The sequence below is a fragment of the Ochlerotatus camptorhynchus genome, unplaced genomic scaffold, assembly GCF_037179485.1.
Source record: "Ochlerotatus camptorhynchus isolate MF236.1 unplaced genomic scaffold, CSIRO-AGI_Acam_v1.1 ptg000266l, whole genome shotgun sequence".
Lineage (NCBI taxonomy): Eukaryota > Metazoa > Arthropoda > Insecta > Diptera > Culicidae > Ochlerotatus > Ochlerotatus camptorhynchus.
The window spans coordinates 1,641,744-1,665,004 of NW_027040756.1; the positions used below are offsets into that span (position 1 = coordinate 1,641,744).

The window sequence follows — 23,261 nt, forward strand, 5'->3', positions numbered from 1 at the left end:
CCCCGTTCCGGAAATAACCATAACTTAGGGTATTTTACACGTTTTATGATACCTAATGACCACCATCTTGGATTCTAAAATGGCATCGAATATCGATTTTTGGCATCTACGCGTCGCCTCCGTGCCAAAAATACCCATATTGTAGGGTATTTGACACTTCCGAAAATCAATGGTCACTATTTTGAATTCCCAAATGGCGTCGGATATCGATTTTCGGCACCTTTGTGTCGTCCCCGCTCCGTAAGGTATTTGAGACTTTTCATGACCCATATGGCCGCCATCTTGGACTCTAGAATGGCCTCGTTAATTTAATGTTCGTTTAATATCAAATAATATTTTATTACTACATATAATCCGAATACCGTTCCTATCGGCAACCGATATTATGCGGATACTGTATTTTGATGCTTGACGACGCGATGCGTGACAAGTCGAATGAGCCCGAATTGAAGTGAAAGTGGAAAAACGAAGGAAGCAGTTTTCGAGTCATTCACTGCGTCAATTGAAACAAGCAACACAATGACTTACACGAAAATGATATTGCTCGAAATGAAGCGATTCTGCGGAGGGTTCATTTTCTTTTCTTTGTTTCGAAAATGCAGAACCTGCCGAATCGCAAAAATTTGGTCCGTGGTATCGCAGGCACCCATAAATGAACTCTCTTGCAAATGGTAACAGGCGGCACCATATAATTTGGGACAGGACCTTGTAGGCGGCGCTCAGCAGTATGATCGCGCGGTAGTTGCAGCAATCCAACTTGGCGCCCTTTTTGTATTCGGAAGAATTCCTGATCAAGCTTATATGTTGGAATAATATTCATTTGCAGGACTTTGACATGATTCCTGATTATCTTTATATTTTGAAATACATTCTAACTGACCGAAGATCTTCAGAAGAAGTTGTTATCAATTTGATATGATAACGAAATATATGGAGAACTCGATTTCAATTTTCTATTAGTATAAGGTCGTCGATATAGTTTCTGATAATTCGGAAGAATTCCTGATCACTTTGATATGATGAGGGAATATATGGAAAACTTGATTACAATTCCCCATTAGTCGAAGGTCTTCGATATAATTTCTGATAATTCGGGAGGATTCCAGGTCAACCAATTATGATGAGAAAATATTCATAGGATTTAATTTCAATTCCTGAGCATTTGAATGTCTTCGACTTGATTTCTTATCTGCCCTATATTTTGAAAATACATTCTAACTGATCGAAGATCTTCAGAAGAATTGCTGGTCACTTTGTTATGGAGAATTCGATTACAATTTCGATATCATTTCTGATAATTTTGGAGGATTCCTGATCAACTTAATATTATGAGAGAATATTCAATGCATTTAATTTCTTGACCGAAGATCATCAGAAGAATTCCTGATCAATTTGATATAATAAGGAAATATACGAAGCACTCGTTTGCATTTTTTCTATTAGTCGAATGTCTTTAATATAATTTCTGATTATTCGAAAGAATTCCTGATCAATTTGATATGATGAGGGAATATATGCATAACTCAATTTTAATTTCCTATTAGTCGAAGGTCTTTCATAAAGAGAATTCTAGAGAATTCCGGGTCAACCTGATATGGTGGGATGTGTTTCAAAGGATTTAATTTAAATTTCTGATCATTTGTCTTCGACCTGATTCCTAATCCACTTTATATTTTGAAAACATATTATTAATGACCGAAGATCTTCCGAGAAAACGATTTCGCTTTCCGATCAGTCGTAGGTCTTCGATGTAATATCTGATAATTCAAGCAAGCGAACAAGGACACGCATAGCTACGAACATGTGATCCGGTAGCAAAGGAACAAGAAAATGAGGCAAAGTGGTAAAACGAATACGTCCAATATCTTGTTTTCCGTACTGAGTACCAATGCTACCAACGCCTGGACCCTACCTATCGACCCATCAAACTCATGGACCGGGGACCCAGTAGGCACCGCTGGGATGTTCTGAGGCATAACATCTCTGACCACGCCTTCCTTCGGAAGGGAAGTAAAGCCGTTGGTCCCTTATTCATGAGTTGGTGGGTCGATAGGTAGGGTCCAGATGTGGGAGCTGCCTCCCTGGCGTCGGTAGCATTGGTGCTCAGCACGAAAAACAAGATCGACGGGAATCAAATCAAAGGAAAAAATCTCTATGGAAGTCACTTTCCCGGAAAAAGCACACCACTTGAAGTTGAATGCATTTTTCCACCCAAATTTTACACCATTGGAAAAAAAATCCTTGACTACAATTGCACGGAATTTCGGCATAGGACTACGTCTGTGATTTCTATATGGGAGTACAGTTTGTAAAAACCGAAAATGGAACATGTAACGTAATTATGAAAGATTTTGAACGTTGATAACTCAGCTGCCCCTGGACCAATTTGAATAATTTTATCACCAATCGATCAGAAATATGTCTACGCAAGCTATAGACTGTTGATTTTCAACAAGAAACTATTGAAGTGGTAAATATCAGCCATTGTCCAAAAGCGTCAAAATGACTAAAAAATCCACCAATTACGTAGATGCATATGCTGCTTCCCCAACACAGTCATCAGAGAATCGTTTCTAGACGAAACAAGTCGAAGTGGCATTCGCCTCCGATCTTCGGGCGTGTGCGAATAGGGAGGATGCAATTGCGTAACATTTTCCAGAGTTGTAATCTTGTAACCAAACTTCGAAGCAGTGATTTTGATCGATTCTCTTCATCGACTTACTGTTTCGTTAATAACTCGACGCAAAACACATTCATTGATACGTTTGTTGTTCTGAATGATAGAAGAGCATAGCAGAAATAGTGCGAAATAGGTTAGTAATTTAGTTACTTATTTATCTGAACAGGCATAGAGAAGAACCATGAGGTAAAACAGGATCATAAATTTGCCGAAAAAAGTGTTAAGCGTCTTTCTGCTAAAGGCTAGAATTTACCAACTTGAGAAGAGGAGTTAAACGAGAAAAACTAAAAAGGGGAGGAGCTTTACCTGGGTGGACACTGATATTCTACCGGCTGTTTCGATAAAACGCAAAATATAGTGTAGAAAGGCGCAGCAGATGAAGCGTATGATTAAATACCCAAAATAGGTGGGGCATGATTTTCTAGCTTTCGAAAAATGGGCTACCATCCAAGTCCAACAATTGAAAGAATTCATTTACCTGATATTTCCGAAGCCTCATTGCCGTCCGTCCATGTCTCACTCAACGCCAAGAAGTCGGCTCTGGTCATGACATGGTCAGTTGACACGTCCTCGGAATACGCATTCAGGCTGTGGCTGTCCAGGTTCATCATTATAACAGAGTGATCAGCGTTATCGAGGAATGCGATCGTCACTGAGCGTCGCCAATTTGTGGCTTTCCAGCCGTTGCATCTCATCACGGAACTCATTCATCTTGGGGGTATTGCTGCCCTTACCGTGATGAAACACGAAAGAATTGGCGGAGTTGGTCAAGTAGAGCCCCTGCACTGAGCTCACACGTGACATGGCGACGTATACCAATGGCGCTGCTTAGCTTGACGTTGACCAATCGCCTGTAGATTGGCGTCCAGTCTTGTCAGTCCAGTCACGCCGACTGCTGGGGGTTATCACCGGTGTGCTCAATGTACCTGAGTTCGCCGATAGCTCCGTTGACAAGACCGCCCTCTACTTCTACGTTGGTCGTTATCATGTATGACATGCCAACAATTAATCGAAGAAGGTATGGAACCTGTTTCAGGTTTCAACGACACTCATTTTGGGCAGTTTGGTACGGGTACTGGCTAGCTGAGCAGCGTCTTGGTACATCCTCGGTAGTTCAATCCCATCCATCACGGTTGCTAAAGGCATCAATATTATACGCTTCAACAGCGTTATTGCGATGGCAGTTGGACAGTTGTTCCTCCTAAAGCCACGGCAGCTTTTCCTGTCAATGCGTAGGCGACATAGGCGTTATCTAGTGCATTATGTTGCTGGCAAAAGCAATTGTATGTCTCCATCAGGATATGGAGCGTAAACATTTTACCGCATCCAGCCGGTCCGGTAAAGAACAACTGGAGAGGTTTTCTGCTACCATCTTCCAGTACGTAGCCCATGTTTACATGTACGTAGTCCATTCATCGTAGTAAGGTTGAGGTTTCCCTCACTACGGCCTTGCAACCTGTCACAGACTCCAGTTCAACCCCTGCCCAGCAGCAGACGGGCCGAGAATCTTGCGAGTGCCCAATCATTGAACTGAAGAATATGGGATTGTCCGGTCCGATTTGTTGATCCAGCTGCCTACACGTCATCATCATCTACCAAAGGTTTTAAACCTGTATTACCATCGGCTCTTTTCAGGGCCACCAAGATTTTCCAAAAGAGTTAAATTTCTGAATATGTCTCAACTAAAATTCATATCAGAAGATTCTTTTCAGGGCAATCATAGTCATACTAAAGAGTATACATAGAGAGAACCCCACTCAAATTCATATTCCTACACAAAACACAAGCTCCTGCTGCAGTTAACAAAAAAACATTTATTATAGAAGACCACGTAGTCCTACGTCACCATTGCGTACAAACCCATAGGGCTGTCCCTTGTAGTTTTTTTTCCCGGTATTCGCTTTCCATCACCGGATTTTCTGGACTACTCCTGGAAAACTACCCAAATCACAGACAAACGACTAAAAATTACCGAACGATGGAATATGTCCAAGACTTATTAACTCAGTCATGTATAGGGGGCTGGGTGAAAAGACACACGATCTTCTACTAAGTAAAGAAAAACGGTCACAGCTTGGCCAACGAGTCCCTTACACCACAACGAACTTTTGCAAATAACGATTGTTTAAGTCTGGCAACATGAAACTATTCAAATGGAATCAATTTGTTAAATCATGAGGTCGTATTTAGAAAAAAAAAATGAATAAAATTCAATTTCGCTTTTCGGGTTTTCCTCAATTTACAGCACCACTTTTCCCCCATACACCACCGAAAAAAATCGATCAAATTTGATCGGATGTATTTTGATTAGCAAAGAATTGCTCTATAGAGTCATCTAAAAAAAAATCCGCTACTTTGCTCAACCCAAACTACAAACTTCACCATCACCGTGAAGTGTGACATCCAACAAATCTTTGGCACAAAACTCATCACAAAGCTCGTAAATCTTCACACGTCACTCCAACACTTCTGCTGCATGTATGCACATTTTTGCAACTAACATCTGTCTATGTCACTACTGGTGCCAATCTTCGCACCCCTTGAGAGCAGCTGGCTCCTATCGCAACCAAAGTGACAACTTCAGTTATACACCAAACAAGTTACAGTTTAGTTCCATCGTTCCATACATACGACCAACACGTTATCCTGCAACGCTGCCCCGTCCCATGCAGGCGGAAAATTAATTACACTTCCTATTTCCACCAACTTTCTAAACGTTGCGCGTCATGACACCCTCTACAGAAAGCTAAAATTGCATTCATTCGGGCGCGAAAACGGTGAATTTTTCTCGCTTACAGATGGCAGCAGCTGTCACCGTCATCGGTATCGCCGCCACGATAATCATTCAGGAAAAAAAAAACTTTTCCAACGCGTTTGCTGCAGCAATTTTACCGTGGCATTTGGGAGAAATTAAATGTTTCTGCTTCTTTTTTGTAACGTTCCTTCGAGGGAACACACAAACTTTGAACCACTTTGGGGCGTTGTTAAAAATTTAAAGCAAAAGAACGTTGCAATGTACGTAATGGCTCCGTACGGTCGTAAGACAACATGCTGTGTATGTTCGCTGTAATGGGACAAGGTACAGCGGAAGTGTATAATGAAAGTAACGTTGATTAACATGTTTACGATAATGGTTTGGGGGTACATCTCACGTAATCTGACGGAAACGCAATATCTGGATTATTTAACCGGGGGTGGTGGTAGCCAAACCGTGGAACGTTCACATTTCAATCTTTTTGCTGTTATAGCTTCCATCACTTCTATCTTTGCTGTGAAATAACGCATCTGTCTGATCTTTCTGTCACTCATTTATGTTGAAAAAAAAAATCATATAATTATACTAAAATCGCTTGAAAGGTAAGATATCGTCAATTTTCAATAGTTTTCTCCTGTTTGCTCTTGTTCATTGAGGTTTGCTCTAGCTAATATCATAAACGCACTGTTTTTTGCAGAAATTAGCCAAATCAACCCGCTTAGCTGCCATTGATTTTGAATGCCATTTTAGTTGGATTTGTAACTGAAATAAAAACTAGCAACTGCTTTCATGTAGCTTTATTATCCCTTTCACCTTGCCCCTTCAAGTTATTTACCAACCTCGAAACTTTCATCTATCAATTTCACTCAACCGCTACCGAATTCGAACCTGTTCTAGAAAAATAATCAACCTAAACACTCGCCACATCCGACACGTAGATTCGAACATCTCACACATACATTCACTTTTTTCAGAGCCGCTGCATTCACTACCACTACCACCACAACCACCTAGAAATGCAAACCATAAACCACAAGCACAGAAATACTAAAAAAAAAAACATAACCTCACATGTTCCATTCTCAAAAAAATTTGTTTGAAAAACTAAATTTCCAGTTCTTTCTACCGACGTTCTCTAAACATGAATACTAACGAATCTCTTTTCTTCTCTTCTCTTCCTCCTCTTCTTCTTTGATCCAATCCGAATTTTTTTGTTTTACTTCTTTTTTCGTTATTCCTCTTTGCGTTGTTATCATTGTTGTAACCTTCAAACACACACGCACACATAAACAACTAACGCGGTCGTCCCGTGTACTGCTGGTGTTGTTGTTGATGATGGTGTGGCTGTTGTTGTTTTATGTGTTCTCTCGTGTTTTTTCTCTCTCAACACACTCGCACACGTACTGTGTTCAATGTGTTTACCTACTTATTTTTTTTTGTTTGATGTTTTTTTTTCGGTTTGATTTTCTGTTTCCGTTTGATCTCCTTTTTTTCGTATACCTTTTAATTTTCTAGGAGCTGCCGGAGGTAAGTGCACTCTAGCTGATCCACGTTTCTCCAGGTGTATACGTTGTTGTACCGATTTGTGTGCGGTCGTGATATTGTCTCTCTCTCTCTCTCTCTCACTCAATCGAATATCTATCTTATCTACTTCCTTCCAATTGTCTGTGTGTTATTTTTACCACTTGTCTTGTTGGAACGCGACTGACGTTTGCTAAATGTTTGATCACTGTTCTTACATCATGATGACGAGTTGGAGCTAGCGAAGTGACAACGAGAGAAGAGAAGTTTTGCATTTAAACCTATTTCTGTTTCGATATTTTGAAAGGACTTTGTATTAATAATGGAACATATAATCAGATAGAAATTTACTGAATCAAGGATTTTGTCATAAAGTGTTCCACGATTTTAATGTCAACTATTGCACCACGAAATATTGCAGTACTCAAAATAGGTATATGCTGAGTAATTCGTTCCTGCTTGTCCTTCAACTAATCGAGATGATTTTAGGCAATTAGTGCCAATTCAACATTAATTACCTATCTACAGAAATACAATTCCCTCCCATCAAAGACAACCAAATAGCATCATGGTGCAATAGATAACTGTCAGATACAGATCAATCCCCCGAAGAGTGTGTATAATAAGGACCACGTAAATTGAGACCACATAACATATGGAATGTCATTATCCTAACCACCGAGGAAGTTACTGTATTGGGAAAAGTTGTTCAGGGAGCCAAGTGTAATTGATTGGTGGACAGCAGTGCTGAATGTTTGCACATCGTGGTGCTAGTGAACTTGTGAAGTTCGGAAAAGGTGTTCAGAAACTCAAGTCTAATTGATTTCTGGACAGCAGTTCTGAATTTTCTCATTATGTGGCGCTACTGAACTTGTGAAGTCCCAGTAGAAGCTGTATTTCAAGAACTTGCTCATCAAGGAAGCTACTGTATTTGGAAAAGTTGTTCAGGGAGTCAAGTGTAATTGATTGCTGGACAGCAGTTCTGAATGTTTGCACATCGTGGCACTAGTAAACTTGTGAAGTTCGAGTATAAGCTGTATATCATGAACCTGGTCATCTAGGAAGTAACTGTCTTCGGAAATGGGGGGTTCAGGGGCTCAAGTATAATTGATCGCTGGACAAAAGTTCTGAATTTTCTCACTATGTGGCGCTACTAATCTTGTGAAGTTCCAGTATAAGCTGCATCTCAAGAGCTTGATCACCTAAAAAGTTACTGTCTTCGGCAAAGTTGTTCAGGGAGTCAAGTCTAATTGATAGCTGGACAACAATTCTGAATTTGTGCACATCCTAGCGCTAGTGAACTTTTGAAGTTCGAGTATAAGCTGTATCTCATGAACTTGGTCTTCTAGGAAGTTACTGTCTTCGGAAAAGGTATTCAGGTGCTCAAGTCTAATTGATTGCTGGACAGTAGTTCTGAATTGTCTCCCTATGTGACGCTAGTGAACTTGTGACGTTCCAGTATAAGCTGTATCTCAAAAACCTGATCACCTAAGAAATTACTGTCTTGGCAAAAGTTGTTCAGGGAGTCAAGCATAATTGATTTGATGGACAGCAGTTCTGATTTTTTGTTAGTGTATTAAAGAATACAGTAACATCCTAGGTGGTCAGAATCTTAAGGTATAGCTTATTCTAGAACTTCACATGTACACTAGTGCCAACGCAGTGAGAATATTTTGAACTATTGTATCCATTAGGGTGCCTGATCTTAGAAAAAGAAGTATTTGCAATCATATAGGCCTCCCTCCAATGTGATTTATAACCACAAAACATGAGTCTGTGCAACCAATGGCTAAAACTGACGAAGGTTAAGAGGTCGTGCAAATGATTTGAAGTTTGCATGGGGATTAGTATGGATGAAGTTAAAATTTCTCAAATTTAGCTGTAACTTTGTTTCTAGTTGTAAAAATTGAATATGTGGCTTTTATGACAATGACCAACAAGCCTGTTTTTGTTATGGTGGCAATTCAAGCAAGGTGAAAATGTGAAAAATTGACAGAGGCAATTTCATCACAACTACGACACGCTTGTTTGTTGTTTCATATCAACTGCATATGCCATTTTGACGGCATTCTGACAATTTAAATCTAAAATAGAGCGATAGTAGGGAAATTCAAAAATTTCCCATAGTAATACGTTAAAATCTCCATACGAACTTCAAACCAATTTTGCTAGTTCCAAATCTCATAAATCATCAATCGTTACCATTTTATGCACAGGCTCATATTTTAGGGATATTTGTCAAACTGGAGAATGACTCATTAAATTTCAAATACTGTATTCCAAATGAAGCACCCTATTGTCCACCTATAAATTGAACTTGAACCCCTGAATAACTTTTCCGAAGATAGTAACATCATAGATGGTCAATAGACTGATGTAAAATTTGAAATTTTCGCTCCACAGTGCTTAAACGGTTCCAAATTGGGTCCTGCTTAGCCTCCTAAAATTTGAACTACTTTAGTAAGAAACGGACTTGTCACAAACCATTTCAAGTTTATATGGAAATTACTATAGCAAAACTTAAATTTTTGTTCATATCTATCAAACAATTCACCACATCACTATGCTGTTAAAAATGATAGTAGTGATTGTAGCAAATTTTCTCAGCTACAACTTTGTTCAGAACTACTTTTCAAACAAATGTAAGAAACAAAAGTTATTAATGATTCAAGTCACTGATGTCTTATGATTATGCTCATTCAACTGTTCAGCAGGCAACATTGGTGTTTCTGCTGTGAAGAATAGAGCACAAATATCATGGCTACTATGTCACACTGCAGAATATAGTGTTGCCCACAGAACAGCTGCTTGATCATGCCATAAGATTATCAATCTCTTAAACAATTAATAACAATTTAATTTGACATTTGGCTGAAAAACGATATTGGGCAAAGTTGTAGCTTAGAAAATTTCCCGTAAGAATAATTATAGAAATTTTTGAAAAAACAATACAGAAAATGGGTAGAAGACAATGAACAAAAAGATTGGTTTTCCCATAGTAATTTCCATACAAACTTCGAATAGTTTGTGCCAAGTCAGTTTCTTACCAAATGAGTTTAAATTTTGGGAAGCTAATCAGGACCTGATTTGAAACCGTTTGAGCACTGTGGAGCGAAAATTTCAACTTTTGCATCAGTCTAATGGTCAAGTTCTTGAGGCATATCTTATACTGGAACTTGACATGTACACTAGCGCCACGTAGTGTACTAAATTGTCCACCTGATCAACTTTGCTGAAGACAGTAATCTCCTTGGTTATCAGGAATACCAGATATTCTATGTTGGAACCAATTAAGCCAAATTCCACATCCATCGAAGACCCGCGCAAACAAAATCACTCGAAAACAACGAATTGCGCATAACAGGGTTCTGCATTTTCGAAACAAAGAAAAGAAAATGAACTCTCCGCACAATCGCTTCATTTCGAGCAATATCATTTTCGTGTAAGTCATTGTGTTTCTTACTAGCAAGTCACGATAAACATGCCTCCTGCAAAGACTTGTTTCAATTGACGCAATGAATTACTCGAAAACAACTTCCTTCATTTTTTCCACTTTCAATTCTATTTGGGGCTCATTAGACTTGTCACGCGTCGCGTCTTCAGGCATCAAAATATATTTAGAATCCAGTCAGTCATGGAAAATCATTCACATTCATTTCATGCATTCATTTACATTCATTTGCCTCTAACTTTTTTCATCAACAGCATTCCGCAAAATGATGTGTAGAGCTTTAGTAGGATTTGTTATTAGCTACAACTTTTGCCCATAACTCAAATATTTATCTCTTATGCATCACAAATTAGGGCGGGCAGAACTTGTTACTGTTTTTCAGTGAATGTAAAATACATTCACTAAAAAACAGTAGTGGCTTCTGTTCGCTCTGGTTCGTCATGCATAAGAGATACGGATTTGAATTGTTAGCAGTTAAGTAACTAATAACAAAACCTACAAAAGCTCTATACATTATTTTGCGGAATTCTGTTGATGAAAGAAGTTAGGGGCAAATGAATGTAAATGAATGCACGAAATGAATGCAAATGATTTTCCATGCCTGGTATCCGCACAAGATCGGTTGCCGATAGCGATGGGATCCGGATTATATGTAGGAACAAAATGTAATTTTATATTGATCGAAAATTAAATTAACGAGGCCACTCTGGAGTCCAAGCTGCCAGCCGTCGAACTCAGGAAAAGTCTCAAATACCCAACAATATTCGGAACGAGTACGACACGTAGATGCTGAAAACCGATATCCGATGCCATTTTCGAATCCAAGATGGCAGCCATTGGGTTTCGCCAAGACCTGGTTATTTTCGCAACGGGGACGACGCGTAGATGCTGAAAATCGATATTCGCCGCCATTTGTAGGCTATTTGACATTTCTTCTAAAATCGGAAACCACCCCTCGAATTTCAAGACGGCGTTGGAAATCAATTTATGGTCTCTAGGTGTCACATCGATTCCTAAATTCCACATTGATCGGTAATTGACAGTATTTCCCACTTTTTCCTAACCAAAGCCGCCATATTAGATTTTAAAATTTTAAAACGCCTCTAGACGTTACTGGGATCTCGAAAATACCCACATTGATGGGTATTTGACAGCAGGGTTACTTCCACTCACTTGCTATAAAAAAATGTTTTTTGGAATTATGAAATCATGATATAGTATAATACTAATTATTACTTGTAAGTTACAAGAGGAGGTCATGAAGTATATGTTTGACACTTAAAATCTGTCAAAATTGCTTTCAGTGCGTCACAATCAGCGATTTTACGACTCGTGAGCGCTCACGCTGAGTGAACGCTCACGAATCATAAGATCGCTAATTGTGACGCTCTCAGACCGGGAATCGAACCCAGCCACTTCCCGCATGGTCTTGCTTTGTAGCTGCGCCTTTACCGACTGAGTTGAGGGAGACCCCATCTACGTGTCATCCCCGATTTCAGAAATACCCATATTTTAGGCTATTTGACAATTTTCTTCAAATCGGAAGCCGCCGTCTTGGATTACAAAATGGCGTCGGATATCCATGTCCGGCTGATTCTAAAAAAACAATAGTATGTATGGGTATTTGATAGAATTTTCCACTTTCTTGAAACCGTAAGCTACCACCTTGAAAATTCAAAATGGCGTTGATTTTTATTCTTTAGACGTCATCCCGATTCCAAAAATACCTATATTGATGGGTACTTGACAGTATTTCTCGTTTTTCTTAAACCAGAAGCCGCGATCTTGGATTTCAAAAAAGCGTCAAATATCGATTTTTTTTTCTCTAGTCGTCATTTTGATTCAAAAAATATCTATATTGATGGGTATTTGACAGTATTTCCCACTTTTCTGAAACCAGAAGCCACCATCTTTGATTCTTAAATGGTTTCGTTGATAGATATCCATCCTCTAGGTGTCATCCCGATTCCAAAAATACCCAAATTTATGGATATTTGACAGTATTTCCCACATTTGGTTTAATGCCAATAATACCGTCCCATTAATCGGCTTAAATGTTTCCCTCTTTTTCTGAAGCTGGAAGCCGCCATATTGGATTTTAAAATGGCCTTGGATATCGATTTCCGGCCTCTAAACGTCATTCCGATTAAAAAAATTTATTGATAGGTAATTGACAGTATGTCCCACTTCTTCTGAAATCGGAAGCCACAATCTTGAATTTCAAAATGGCGTCGGATATCGATTTTCAGCTTCTAGACGTCAGCCCGATTCCAAAAATATCTATATTGATGGGTATTTGACAGTATTTACATCTTTTCTTACACCAGAAGCCGCCATCTTGGATTTCAAAATTGCGTCAAATCAGACATAACATTTGATAACGGCTCAAAAGCATTTGTAAACAAGGTTTCCAATGCCCTTCACACGCAAACCAAAGTACGTCCACGCAAACCAACATCATCATCGGATAGGGGCAGCTATCACCTTTCCGAAAGTGGTATTGGTTTGCGTGGGCGTACTTTGGTTCGCGTGTAAAGGGCCTTAGAAAATTTGTTTACAAATGCCGTTATCAAATGTTATGCCTGAAATATCGATTTTTTCTCTAGACGTCATCCCGATTCCAAAAATACCCATATTGATGGATATTTGACAGTATTTCCCGCATTTTGTTTAACCGGAAGCCACTATCTTGGATTTCAAAATGACGTCGCACATCTATTTCCAATCTCTAGAACCCCCATTCCAATAATGCCGACGCATCAATCGGCAGAACTGTTTCCCACTTTTTCTGAAATCGGAAGCCGTCATCTTGGATTTTAAAATGGCGTCGGATATCGATTTCCGGCCTCTAGATGTCATTCTGACTCAAAAAAATATCTATACTAATGGGTATTTGACAGTATTTCCCACTTTTTTTTTAAACTGGAAGCCGCCATCTTGGATTTAAAATGGCGTCGTTCATCGATTTCCGGCCTCTAGCCGTCACCCCGATTCCATAAATACCCAATGGACGAGTGCACCGATGAATTTATGTCACTCACTCGAGAAAAAGTGACACAAGCTGCGGGCAATATTTACTAATCATGAACACTAAATGTTCATTATTCATTATTCATGAACATTTAGTGTTCATGATTAATAAACATTGTCCGCAGCTTGTGTCACTTTTTCTCAAGTGAGTGAACTCAAATCCATCGGTGCACTCGTCAATTTTACATTTGACATCCACGTGGACAGATCTATGCGCATGCGCTTAAATGAACCGAGTGAACAATCAGCACTGCGTGAATTTGGATCGAACAGCTTCGCTTCAATGCGAACGTAAGTTCATTAGACAATGAAAGACGAAATGAACACGAGTCAAGCCAATAAAACAGCATGAAAACTAATCGAAAGTGGTTCTGTTCATGATAAACGGGATCTGCTCGATGAGAAGACAGAATTACTTTCAATTGAAAGTGATGGTTGGCAGCTTCGTCGAATCGCTTGACGATTTTCGATTGAAAGTGACTTTGTGCTTCCATCTATTAACGTCCTTTTAAACAAACCACCTTGAAGAGGTGGATATAGTTCATTCAGGACGGCCAAATCGTTACCAGCACCAAGCCGATTAGCACCCCCGGGTAGCTATAATCACGGGCTACTTAGAGTTGGCTAAAACCTATCTATTTGCTCTGTCATCATCATCACTGACTAGCGACTATGATCCCCCGTTCTTGTTCGCATTACTGACGGCAAATATCACCGCCAGCAACCCCACCGGGCACCGCGTGGAGGTAAGAATCGGAGTTCAGGTGCACAGAGGTCGCAAATCGACTGATCTGCTGGCAGAGCCCGACGACCATTGGTAAGCGTTCCTATGCACCTGCTTTACCCGGCGTGACTTTGTGCTTCCGTGCTTCCGTCTAATAACGTCTCTTTAAACTGTTCCCCTGGTAGAGGAGAATTAAGTTCATTCGAGACGGCACAAAGTAACAATTCCGAGCATCAATAACTTCCCGTTATCGCTTACCCTCACACACCATTGTCTTTAGGACAATCAAGACTACCCTCTTATCAAAAAGAAGTGAGTTGACTATACAAATCATTTTCTTTCTAATTCCACTTCAACCTACTTATGCTTATATCATATCGTATAAGTCAACCGCCCGCAAGAAATTGAGTACAGTTTGTGCTGTACTCCTGTCATTGTAAAATACCTCACGGATTGAACCAACGACACCCATTTCTTCCCTCAATTGTGCTCGAGCCGGGCACTCCACCAATAGATGATTTACATCTAAAACCGCATCGCATCCCTGGCAGTAGGCCACACTGCCGCTAAAACGAGGTCCATGAGTAAGCCGTGTATGACCACCTCAGGTGAGTCAGAACTATCTGATCTCGAGAATAGGGTACATCTTTCCACTCTAGTGTAGTGTTCTTGATTCTACGCAGGAATGCATCACGGTTATTATGCCTAGATATATTCAATGCGTATCGCGAGGTCTGCTTCACCCAGCGTGTAGCGTCACTATAGGGCACCGGAGTGGCCTCTAGCTGAGCAAGGCGACCCTGGTTAGCTAGTTTATCAGCAGCCTCATTCCCTGGTATACCTGCGTGTCCAGGTACCCATAAAAAGGTTATGTTAGCGTACCGCTGCACCTCCAACAACCACGGGTGTCCAACCTGCCCATGCTCAAAGGCAAAGAGACAACTCGCTGAGTCAGAGAATACAACGGCTTGAGACCCGTTTGCTAGCCTGCAAGCTTGCATGAGAGCATAGGCCTCAGCTGAGAAGATACCACAGAGACCGGATAACCGGCAGCGGCTTATGGCCTCCCCAGACGCCCCATAACCAACTTCCTCGTCGATCAAAAAACCGTCCGTATATAGCATGGGCCTTCCCTCGTATGAGGCAGCAACCTCTCTGAATGCAGCTTTCGCCACACCAGAGTTGTCCCCTGCCCCGCACATAGCTTTAACCCTCCAATTAACTTTCGGGGCAGCCTAACTCGCTGGGCTATCGTGGGAAAATCTACTCCCGTCAAATCGCTCCACCATCCTCTCGCCCTAGCAACCGTGGGCCTGTCATTGAGGATGGGATCCCTCTCCAACAACCTCAGTGCCTTAGTGGCCAAGTCTACAGTGACTTTGTGGTTTACGTCAGAAAATTAGAGTGACAGTTCCCACTGACATCTCTGGTCGATGTGCTGTTAAATCAGCCCACACGCTGTTTTTAAACAACGTAAATTAGACTAGGATCTAATCATACCCTTCAAAAATAGGGCTACCCCAACTTGAGTAAACAAAGTTGAAGCTGATAAGATGATGACATATAAACAACATCGTTCGAATTAAGATCGATGTTTTCCATTTATCATCTTGTCAGCCTCAACTTTGTTTACTCAATTTTGGGTAGACCTACTTTTGACGAATATGAGTAGATCGCGCTAAAATTTGGATTGTTTAGACTTAACGCATACTGATCAGTCTATGTATGGAATTTATTCCAAACATAAACAAACCATGTTTCATCTAAACCATAAGAACTTGTTTGCGTTTGGAACCAGTTATACTAGTTAGGTGACGGTGGTTCGTATTTAACAGCCTCATCCCACCCCTACACTAGGCGTGTTTGTGAATTGCTTGTTTGCCGGTAAACTGCATTATGCATAAATGACGTAGCATTTTAGGGTGACCAGTTGGAGTCCAAAATCCATACAAACGTTTAACGTCCCTGAATAGATCGCGTGGTGATGTTTACATGAAGAGGATAATTTGTATTAACGGGTGTAGTATCCTATGTCCAGGCTTCGGTGGACATATACCATTAAGTGTACTGACCTGGCAAAATGACTGTTGAAGCTCCCTCTTCCTGTGTGATCCAAACCGATGTTGGTAGTGTAAGATGAGAAGGGATTCATCACGTGCCTTGATTGCGATCGTTGTGTTGGTAGTTGGAATGTTTACAAAATCCGTCAGAATTCGTAAACCGAGGTGATTCCAGAAGTCCATAAGTGATTCCCGTTCACAAACTTTAGTTAAAGTGATGACCATTTCAAAACTTGGTGTGTTCCAATGCCCTACCAGTCAGAATTCATATTCGAATTATTATGAGGTTTCCACATGTTCCTGTGAGTTGCGAAGAGTGCGGTTTGCATAGATTGCACCTTGTTGCGATGGATATTCAGGTAGCTCCAGTCCCGATTCATTTATTACAACAAAGATGGTACAGTGTGAAGTTGTGAATGATGGTTTTGTTTAAGCAATTGTTCGGGATCGCGATGGTGCGAAACTTTCATATTTTTCGGTGATATGATGGCGTTTTGGTGCATTATTCCCGAGATGAATAGTGGCCGTTGAGCGCCATTCCAAACCCGATAGCGTTATAGTCAGACCTTTTGACCGTCCTTCCAATGTCCTTCCAGAGGCGATCCGGTTCGAAGGACCATAATGTTGGGGCCTTTTCCATCCAACCCAAAAAAAAAACAAAAGGGGGGTAAAAGCCTCTGGCTGACATATATTTGCCCGGTGAAAATGGGGTCCAATATCCTGTCCTTCATGGTGTCTTACGGGAATGTTTCGGCCATCGTTGGTTACAAAAAACACGGGTTTTACATTACACTAACACTTTACAATAAAACTACTTTATTTAACGCACAACGTATTTACATTTATGCATAAAACATTTGATATTGGCGCCCAAGTAGGGCCCTTGGATCCGTTTAACATACCAGGCAGATTGCAACTATATATATCTAATTTTGTAGATGTAGGATCTACCCGATCACACGTAATCATGAATCCATGACGCCACCGATCTCTCCAAACCGATCGATGATGTGTATCTTCTCTTGGTGTCCGTCGCAGAGAGTAGAGAGTTTGTCTACCCAGGGTTGCATCCTTGGGTGGATGGTATTCACGCTGCTCCCGAACAGTCCCTCTCGTTGCGATTTTTTGTACATGGCTGGTCAGCCCAAAATGCAACGTCATTTAGGCATCTTCCCTTGTGGGATTTTCGCTAATTGGGGCTGTGGTGGACTATCTAGTATGTTTCAACATATGTATAAGCCTCTACTGTTAACGATATACTTGGCATATTGTGTTAGACCCTAGGATAAACCAAGCACGGTCGTTGTATCTAACTCATATTTGAATCGCGTTTATTCTAATTCGCGAAAACGTAGTCCACTCATATTTGAGAAAAAAGTTACTCGCCTATGAGTAACCTACGTTTTTGTGAATTTGAGTAAATGGAACTCACGTATGAGTCAAATTCAACGACCTTGTTGACTGAAATTTAATTAATAACTACGCCGCTAGATGCGCCTATAACATAAAAGATCTGAGATAATTGGTTTGAACACAGGCTTTCTCGTGATGATAGCTAAATAGAAAGTTGCTTTCCTCGGCAAGGTTCCCCAAGTGACCAAGACCTTCCGGATGGAGGTCAGATAGGTTCAGAAATATCTCACCACATGGCACTAGTGATACATGCTATATCTCGAGAACCTGACCGCATAAGATATTACTGATGTGTCATAGACTTAGCAAAGTTGTTCAGGCGATCAAGTCCGTCCAGATGGTGGTGAGATAAGTTCAAAACTGTCTCACTAAGTGCCGGGCATGTGAACTTCCTGTACATGCTACATGTTTAGAGCCTAACCATGTAGGATATTGCTGTTTTTCACGCAAATCAAAGTTGCTTCTGTGTTATAAAATCACGCAAACAAATCGTATGTAATGAACAAAAATGTAATATATGATTTGTTTTGACATTATATACGATCTATTACAAATTTTGTTTGACATGATTTATGATGGTTCATCGTATATAAGTCGAAAATTTGCATTGTATGTGTTTTAATTTAAACAGAATGGTTAATGGTTAATGGTTTCATGGCGTCCATGAAAATAATGAAAGTGCTAAAAAATCTCAAAACTTTCCCCTGAAGTACCTTGGACTTCCCTGAAGATCTTGGAACTTTGCCGAAGTTTTTGGAAATTCCGCGAGTCCCTTCCTGTGAAATTTCTGCTATTATTTTGCAGATAATTACAATGATTTGAGGTTCTCTGATCATCTCTGATGTTTCCGAAGTTACCTTGAAGTTCTCGCAATTCTTCAGAAAGTGGTTGGTAATGCCCTGATATTATTGGTACTGTCATAAAATCTTCAAACATCCCTGAAAATATCTGGACTTCTGTTAAGTTTACAAAAACTTTTTAAAAGTTTTAAATTTGCGAGTGGTTCTTAGATCTGTTGGATTATATTCCCCCCAAACCCCTCCCTCTTTATTATATATTCAAGAATGTGTTGGCACGGGGGTGTTTTTTTTCAATTCTCATCATATATCTTACCTATAATTGCGACAACAAATTGATGTTTTCCTTGGAACTCTCGAAAATGATACAGAGCAATCATAAAACCCCATGTCATGTCATGATTATGGATCCATATGGTCAAATTTATTATCTATCATAACCATATCAAGTGATATGGCACACAACTAAACAGCCATATGGCCACCGTAGAACCGGTTCCGGATATTCCATATTATGATTCCGTATGGCCATATGTGATATCTCTCATAATCTGTATATTCCCTTCCCTGGATATTCTTCATCTGGATATTCCCATCGATTCTCGTCCGGTCTATTGATTTTTCGGGTTGTAGTATTCCTCTACTTCCTTGGGCATAGGATGGTACAGGCGTAGAAAGCTCTCAATCAAAATGTGGAATTGCTTCAAAGAACACTAAGTTCAGAGCAGGTAAAAATCTAATATGCTAAAAGCAATAAGCTTGAAATGCCATATAGTAGTAAAAAAATGTTATTTTTAAGCAATGCAAACAGTTTTTTATGTGTCGCGGATAAGTAGTTGAAGTCGGAGATTTCTTTTGAGAAATCGCGTATTTCGCGGATCAAATTTAGATAATCAGCCCTGTATTCATCGAAGTTCAATAATGAATTTTTGAAGATCATGGAAGTGACCTGAAGATCTTGGAACTTACCCTTAAAGTTGTTTTATACTTTCTCAAAGTTCTGGATTTGTAATCCTCGGTATTTCTCTGATGTTTTTGATACTGCTCTGAACACTTACATATTGTATGTTTGCAACCCAATTTTGCTCATACAACGGAACAGTGGGCGTCTAAAATTCCCTTGTTCATTTTGATGCACAGCTTTTATAAGAGAATCGTCCCAGTTAGTATTGATAAAAATAAAACGAATCGGGTTTCTGAGCCGATTACTTATGGAGAAACCATGAGTCTACGGTCCATTCAAATTTTCAAAAAATGTATGGCCGATCATCCACGAAGGGGTAGGCAGGTATAAATCCTCTCAAAATTCTGTCAACGTAGTTTATTAACGGCCTCCTTGTGGCGTAGTGCTTAATTGAGCCTGAATCCAATAGTACGGACTTATTGGTCTAACCAAATATCTGCAACAAATTTGTCCAAGTCGGTAGAGGTGCTCGCCCCATATTAAGCGTAAAGAAGGATACCTAACCGTATTTGAAATCCACTTGAGTAGATATTAGAGATGGGCGATCCGCTCACGAGCTGTTCTATAGACCCGATTCTCTAAAGTGAGCTGATGACCCACGGTTCATTTTTTAGGAACCGCAGCTCATCAGCTCACTGATATCACAAGTATAAACCATTCAATCTATCACTCATAGCGGAACTTTTCAAAAAAGAACCGCGTAAACCAATACAACATGTGCCTACTGATCGACATCACCAGCGGTAAAATCAATTTTCCAAGCTACACGATGTTAATTTTCGACTGGTATTATCCAATTTATTGATGTACCCGGCTCTTGTTGCTGATGTTATTCCTCCAGCATATGTGCTCTCACCTCTCCTCCCATCATTCTCTGGGAGCGGAAGCAAATAACCGAAAATCGAATTGCAGCTCTCCAGCATATCAGCTCATCTCCGGATCCGAATCATCAACTCGAATGATTCACTGGGAGCTGTGTAGAATGACAACTCTCGGACCCGCCGAGCTCTTCGGATCTTTTTTTCTCTCTCTCTCTCGATTCTTCACGATTCATCTCCGGATCCGGTTCTAAGCTAATGATCTGGAGCTGAAGCCGAGAATAGTGAGAGTAATTCTGCTGGAGAATTAACATCAGAAATAAAATCTGTATGTATGTTTACGCGATGCTTGATCAGTTATTGCGCTAGTGGCGTTTTCCATTGAAACGTAGAGCCATGTTGTAAGGTACGGATTTATTGGCTTAGACTACTTTTACGATTTTATGCAGTTTTAAGCACTAAAACCACTAATTAATTTTCAGGTTTTGAATTTGTGTCATAATTTCTATAATTTCAATGTGAGCTGAAGAGCTGTTCAAAAGAATCGACTCCCTTTAGTGAGCTCGATAGGTTTGATCCACTCATCCAGAAGAGCTGTTTTGCCCACCTCTAGTAGATATGGAGGCAAGGTCTTGCCTTTCTGAATTATTCATGTAGCGACCATACTTCGTTTTGAAACCATTAATCTGGGACTTCCATTTCCTAATTGCCACAGCCCAACGATGACAGCCGTTGTCGTCGTCGTCGTCATTTGTCTGACACATACTCCACAACACCTCAAAGAGCCCATATCACGTATCGGAATGCGATTAATTTTTATGGCCACGTTAACTTTCCCACAAATTCCATTACCCCAACCATCGCCATCCGGGGGTTTCTTCGGAAAAACTTAGTTCACGCAATGGAATAATGGCAATCGAATTGAGTTACGCGTTCCCCAAGACAATACGTGCCTGGAATGTTACCGCTCGAAAAAGAATTCAAAGACGAACAAATTCTTCATTCGTCACCGAAATCTTACCCCCCACTCGTAGGAGAGCTCATCCGATCACGTTTCTAAGTTCATTCATGCGCGATGCAACACTTGGAGCCCTAGGCCACACTCACGTACCGGGGTGATAACCGATGACGCGCACACACACACGTCAATCCAAATTTTTGCTTCATCGATTCCATCACAGCCCTCTAACTCAATTCCACGCGCAACGATCACCTGCCGTTGCGACTGTAAATTGCATAAATTAAGAGACGTTTACGGCCAAATTACTGTTCTGAGCGGTGCATAATTTGCGAGTCGAGTCTTCAGCTGCGAAGGAAACTCGCTTCCTCCGGGAACCTTTGAACCCCATAGACCCAGACAAGACCGTGCAGGGTAGGCGGGCGGGCGAGGGGGGTTTAGTGGTTTATGAATTTTCAATGGTACTCCATCATGTGTGGCAGCGGCACCAGCAGTGGCAAGACAATTTACAACGTGTGTCGTTTCCGTTCAGGGCAGCCATCACCACGTCGGGACACTCGCACACATTCCGGATGATTCGGTTACTGACTGGGAAATGTCTCACTGGCTCTCGATATCAACCAGCCACAACCAGTCGGTGCTGGTGGGTATGGGTGTGTGTGTGTGTTTGCGCGCCTTCTGGCAGTATGATGGTGAGCAGCGCATGGTAATTGATAAGGAAATTAATATAATTTTGATTAATTGAATTGTGGCCGACTCATACATGAGCAGCCCAATGCATTGCGATTGCCAGATGGGGCTGAATGCTTTTGCTGCTACTGTGGTACGTTCGATGTATTTGATGCAATATTCAATGGTGTAAATCACTTGAAAATGCGTTTAATATTTCGATATAACGAATATTGAAAATTAGTACGATTCAAAAAAAATCCAATGAGGTCATGACAGTTATGAATTGGGATGTTAGTGGAATACTCAAAAGAGCAAAAAAAGGGTGATTATTTTCCATTTAATTTTACTTAGTAATTTGTATCCATGACAGATACGAATTTCGACTAAAATGTACTTCACCGTAGACTTGGTAAGTACGATCTTTCAAGCGACTAAAAGCAGTAAAATTTTTGCAAACATTAGAAAATGTCGTATTTTATGTGGAAATTGTTCATAGCTTTTCAACAAAATGAGATCAGAGGCAAAGTAATTTAAAAGTTTTTTTTCATATCAGCTCCATAGCTCGGTCCAAAACGTAGGATTCTTCTTCCAGATTACTATAACAGCAAATATTATAAATCAAAAATATGGTTCACTCTTCTATTATCCTCAAGACACATTTTTTCCCGACACTAGTGGCACTAGCGACACGAAAGGTGACTAGTACACTGTAAATTCAGTGCATAGCAGTTGACAGGGCTATCAAAAACAACTCACAGTTGAGAAAAATTTTACCAAATATTATAAATTAACATTATGGTTCAGTATTGTGAAAAATTACCTGTTTTAAATTATATTACAATTTTATTCAAACTGGAGGTTGTGGCAAAACAGCTTATAATATGTTATAGAAGAAAAGCAGATTAGTCTAATACGAATATTAGATGTTTGTTTTAAGTTGAGAGCCGGGAAAATGCTCACTACAGAAGCGTTAAAAGCCTACACGCTATTTGAAAACTACTCAAAATTGGTTAGAATCGACCCAATTGGTCAAACTGAATCTGCCTAAAATTGGGTAAACATACATTGTACCAGATCTGGGTAAACATACTTTTCAAGAAAACTGGGTAAAGCTCACTAAGGTGTTGACCGTTTCTATCATTTTTATAGATGTGAAAAGCCGAGTCCATCTGCAGAAGTTGTTCCTATTCGTCACCGAAGGATAAAGTGTTTTCCAAGTCCGGGAGTGACTGAAAAATATCTGGAACATTAATTCTAGATAGAGCAGGAATTAGGGCGTAACAGCTTTTGTAAATAATGACTTCTATCGATGAATTCTAGGAATTCAAGACACGTCCACGCAGACTAACCTAACCATCGGATAGGGGAAGTCCTCCCCTACCCGATGAGGATGTTGATTTGCGTGAGCGAGCCTTAAA

At 40.2% G+C, this 23,261-nt stretch overlaps 1 protein-coding gene across 10 annotated transcripts in view; it reads left to right on the forward strand.

Annotated features, from left to right (window-relative positions):
- Positions 1-23,261, forward strand: part of cpx (complexin) — a 1,092,625-nt gene that overhangs the window by 800,440 nt on the left and 268,924 nt on the right. For 6 of the 10 annotated variants that reach the window (XM_065227124.1, XM_065227123.1, XM_065227122.1 and 3 more), the window contains one exon: positions 6,951-6,962. The exons of the other annotated variants lie outside the window; for them this stretch is intronic. In XM_065227124.1, coding sequence (XP_065083196.1) covers positions 6,951-6,962 — 12 coding nt within the window. The remainder of the gene's footprint in view (positions 1-6,950; positions 6,963-23,261) is intronic. 10 annotated transcript variants of the gene reach the window in all.